At 45.2% G+C, this 4,014-nt stretch overlaps 1 protein-coding gene across 4 annotated transcripts in view; it reads right to left on the bottom strand.

Annotated features, from left to right (window-relative positions):
* The window catches only part of Ccdc170 (coiled-coil domain containing 170), an 82,571-nt gene extending 78,924 nt beyond the window's left edge, over positions 1–3,647 (bottom strand). For all 4 annotated transcript variants that reach the window (XM_029482616.2, XM_085842599.1, XM_085842601.1 and 1 more), the window contains exon 1: positions 3,504–3,647. In XM_029482616.2, the coding sequence (XP_029338476.1) occupies positions 3,504–3,569 (66 nt within the window). In that variant the 5' untranslated portion in view covers positions 3,570–3,647. The remainder of the gene's footprint in view (positions 1–3,503) is intronic.
* Positions 3,648–4,014: the final 367 nt, after the last annotated feature.

The following is a 4,014-nucleotide window of genomic DNA, read 5'->3' as shown; positions in this document are numbered from 1 at the left end:
GAACATGGCAGAAATAATCCCTGTGTGGCCAGGTTACTCCCTTGTGCAATTTTTTAAAAAATTAAATTGTCCTTGAACACAGAAACAAGTAAGTTCCTATAAATTCATCAACTTAAATCAAGTACAAACCAAGATGCAGTCAGTACTGTTCAAAAGCCTCCACGTTCTATTTGCTAACACTAAGTAAAGACGGTGTCTCTACAGTATAATATGAAGATGATTCTCTCTTTGTTGTTCAGAGTGGCCTACCCATTCTTTGAAGGTGTTAGCTCGCACTACATTCTTTTCTTTTTTATTAGATATTTTCTTTATTTACATTTCAAATGCTATCCCGAAAGTTTCCTATACGCTCCCCCCTCGCACTACATTCTTAAGCCAGGTGGTCAGAGAATAGGTAGGTACCAAGAGAAGATGATCATTACAGCAGAAATCTCAAAGTCAAATGTGTGAGTGAATAAACCTATCTCCAGTTGTTCCTATACCCTTTTGGGTATTTTATTCCAAAATGACTTACAGTAGCTAAAAAGTTGCAATATCTGAACAAAGACTCTCTGATCAAAGTCACCTTCCCCAGCCTCCCCTGTGAACAAGTTGTACTGTGAACCTAAGCACAGTTATCAAAACTAAGAACTTAGATTGTTACAATGTTACTGCTCTATTGGCCCTGTTCTAGTTTCACCTGTTTTGTTTGGTTTGGTTTGTTTGGGGGGGGGGGTGCTTTTGTTTGGATTTGGGGGGAGGGGCTGTGTGTGCTTGTTTGTTTGTTGCTAATAGTTTCTTTTCTGACCAGGAGCCAGTGCAGGCTCCCATACTCCCATAACACCTCTCATGGCTCTCATATCTTCTAACCCTTCTAACTTCGTGAAGCTCTTCCGATGACTTGATTTTGGTAAATTCAACTGAGAAAATCTTAGCCTGAAATCTGCCTCCTGACCAGACACCAAGGAAGAGGCAGCCTCTTACAAGGTCCTGGTTCCTTTGACCATAAACTCAAACCCTCCAGGAAAAGCTCCTAGGAACTCCTCCCCTTTTTTGAGGACCTAGGGGTGAGACTGAAGCTAGAGAGAGGGAGAGAGAGAGACAGAGAGACAGAGAGAGAGAGAGGGAGAGAGGGGAGAGAGACAGAGATGCGATGCTTCCCCTACAATATGGACTCTCTCTCTGGGACCGAAAGCCCAAGTAAACTCTTCCTTCCATTAGCCCTTTTTGGTCCTGATATTTACCACAGCAACAAAGGTAACTGATATACCATATTTCTGATAAAAACACTTTACGTTCAAATGTTCTGGAAAAGTAGAGTAAACAGGATTGCTTTCGCCCTGCTTTTATTCCACACCTGGTGTCTTAGGCCCCTGGGTATCTATCTGTGCCATCAGGAAGGTGCCTACAATGCACGTTCTGGGTTTTAATCCAGTTTTTCAGCGCAGCATAGCAAGAAAAGCATAAAACTTTCAGAAGACAGTTGTGCCTCATTTGCATCTTTCGTCACCTGAGCAACCCAACTGTATAACTTGAACCGTCCTTATTATCTACCTAAGATCACCTCAGTTGAAATGCTTTTTTTAAAACACAAATTCTAATGGTAATAGATGCTGGCTTTTCTGTTTCTATCCTTCTCAATAAAATCTTTCTTCCAAGCCAGCTCAAATATCAAATATGGCAGAAATTGTCCTTTATATAGGTAGAGGCTTAGCCTAAAAAATAATTTCACAATTATTACGATTATTTATTAAACAAATATCCTATGGGTATGAATGTTTTGCAAGATGTCTTAGTTAGGGTTTCTTTTGCCCTGAAGAGACACCAGGACCATGGCAACTCTTTTTTCTTTTTCTTTTTTTTTCCCCCCCAGGGGAAAGCTCGAACTCAGTCCCCCATTACCACAAATTATGCAGTAGAGTTTCCTGCGTCTGGGGAAATCAGGGGTGCAATGAATAAGCCTCGCCCTGGGAAAACCACCTTCACGATCATGGTATTCTCCCCACCCCCCCACCCCCCGACCCCATCCCCCGACCCCACCCCCCCACCCCCGCCATGGCAACTCTTTTAAAGGGAAATATTTAGTTGGGCCTGGCTTTAGAAGTAATTCATTCTCATCGAGGCAGGCAGCCTGCAGGCAGACATGGTGTTGGAGAAGGAGCTGAAAGTTTCACATCTGGATCAGCAGGCAACAGGAGACTATGAGCCACAGTGGGCGTGGCTTGAGCACAGACAGCCTCAAAGCCTGCTACCACAGCGACACACTTTCAGCAAGGCCACACCTATTCCAACAACTCTCTGCCAGCCAAGCTTCAAACCCATGAGTCTGGTGGGGTGGGGCATTCCTATTCAAACCACCACACCAGGTATATTGCACTTTGGTGAATTCCCTTATTCTTCCAAGAATATATTTGGAGGCAGGGTCTGTGATTTACCTTGAATGGGTTCGTTAAAAATATGCAAATGACGCCAAATATATATATATATTATATATATATATGCAAATGACAATCACATGCTTATATATGACCCAGCCATCTTAATTCACAGAGAATAGAGACTACATTAGGATAAAATATAATATCAAATATAAAATTATCAGGGAATGAAACTAGGTTTGTTTGGGTTTTGTTGTTGTTGTTGTTTTTGTTTTTTGTTTTTCGAGACAGAGTTTCTCTGTGTAGCCCTGGCTGTCCTGGAACTCACTCTGTAGACCAGGCTGGCCTCGAACTCAGAAATCCGCCTGCCTCTGCCTCCCGAGTGCTCGGAGTAAAGGCGTGCGCCACCACTCCCGGCATAAAACTAGTTTTATTTACATATCACGGTACTTACTGGTTTCCCACAAATAAGTGAAGAAGCAGAGAAACATAAAAGTGTAGGGAGGGGATAGCCAAGTGTGCTGAAAAACTGAATTCTCATAGAATGGTGGAGAATCCAACCTGCGTTTTAAAACTAATTTTGTTAAGAAGATACATATGGTGGATATGCCCTGAGACCCTTCCCAGGTTAGAGCGGCAGTACGTGTAACCATACACACACACACACACACACACAGGGGCAAGGGTTGGGAGGAAGGGTTCGAGGATCCCTGAAGAAGACTCCAGGCAGGTCCAGAACTTGCCTACTTCTGTGTGACACCTGTAAGTCCCCCAATGCCAAGTATGGTGTAGGAGTAATAAGTACGCTTGCTGTTTGGGAACTCTAAGCAGTCTACAGGCCTTGAGAGGCCCAGGGCTAATCCTGCCACCTCTAAATTAGAAAGACACTGCTCTAAATCGAAAATTAAGTTCAGTGAAGCAATCCCTTTGTTCCCTGGGGATAGGGCGGAGGAGGAACCGCAGGAGAGGCTACTCTGTGGAATTTAGCCAATTTTAGTGGTCAGAGAGGCCGAGTGGCACCACCTCAAGGCCTGCCATTTCTGACCACTGCCCCTGTGGGAACTGAGCTGCTCCAATCCCACCCTGGACACTGTGCAAACAGAAGATGCCCGCGCCCCTCCCAGGCAGCAGCTGCGGGAACTCTACCTCTGGCGGTGAGGAGTTGCAGGGGCATTCTGGACTCCTGGAGCCCAAGGAGCTGCTGTGGCTCATGCTGGCTGGGTCGGGAGATGCTGCTGGGACCCAAGATGCAGGAGCACTGTGAGCTCACAGATCTCAGGGCATGGGTGCGTCTCCTGGAGCAACAAGTAAACAGAACTGGAGGCGGTGCCTATTGCCTGCACTAGCCAGTGGCCAAAGCCTCCTCTGAGACCTGCAGGCCACAAGGCAATTATCCCTTAGAGGCAAGTCCTCCTAGCTACCAAGGACTCTTAGGGAGAAAGATCGCTCTTAAGGGGGAAGGGAACACACTACCACTGTGAATGCAAACAGCAGGTTTTAGACGGTGCTGGAGACGGAATCCAGGGCCTCAGGTATGTTAGGCAAGCACTCAAACAACGGTCCATCCAATCTTAGCTTTTTGGTTTTTTGCTTTTTGCTTTGCTTTGCTTTGCTTTGCTTTGCTTTGCTTTGCTTTGCTTTTTGCTTTGCTTTGCTT

The sequence above is a fragment of the Mus caroli genome, unplaced genomic scaffold (assembly GCF_978045245.1).
Source record: "Mus caroli unplaced genomic scaffold, Mus_caroli_1 scaffold_9, whole genome shotgun sequence".
NCBI classification, from domain to species: domain Eukaryota; kingdom Metazoa; phylum Chordata; class Mammalia; order Rodentia; family Muridae; genus Mus; species Mus caroli.
Note: the sequence above shows the minus strand (reverse complement) of the source record. Positions and strands in the feature narration are given on the sequence as shown.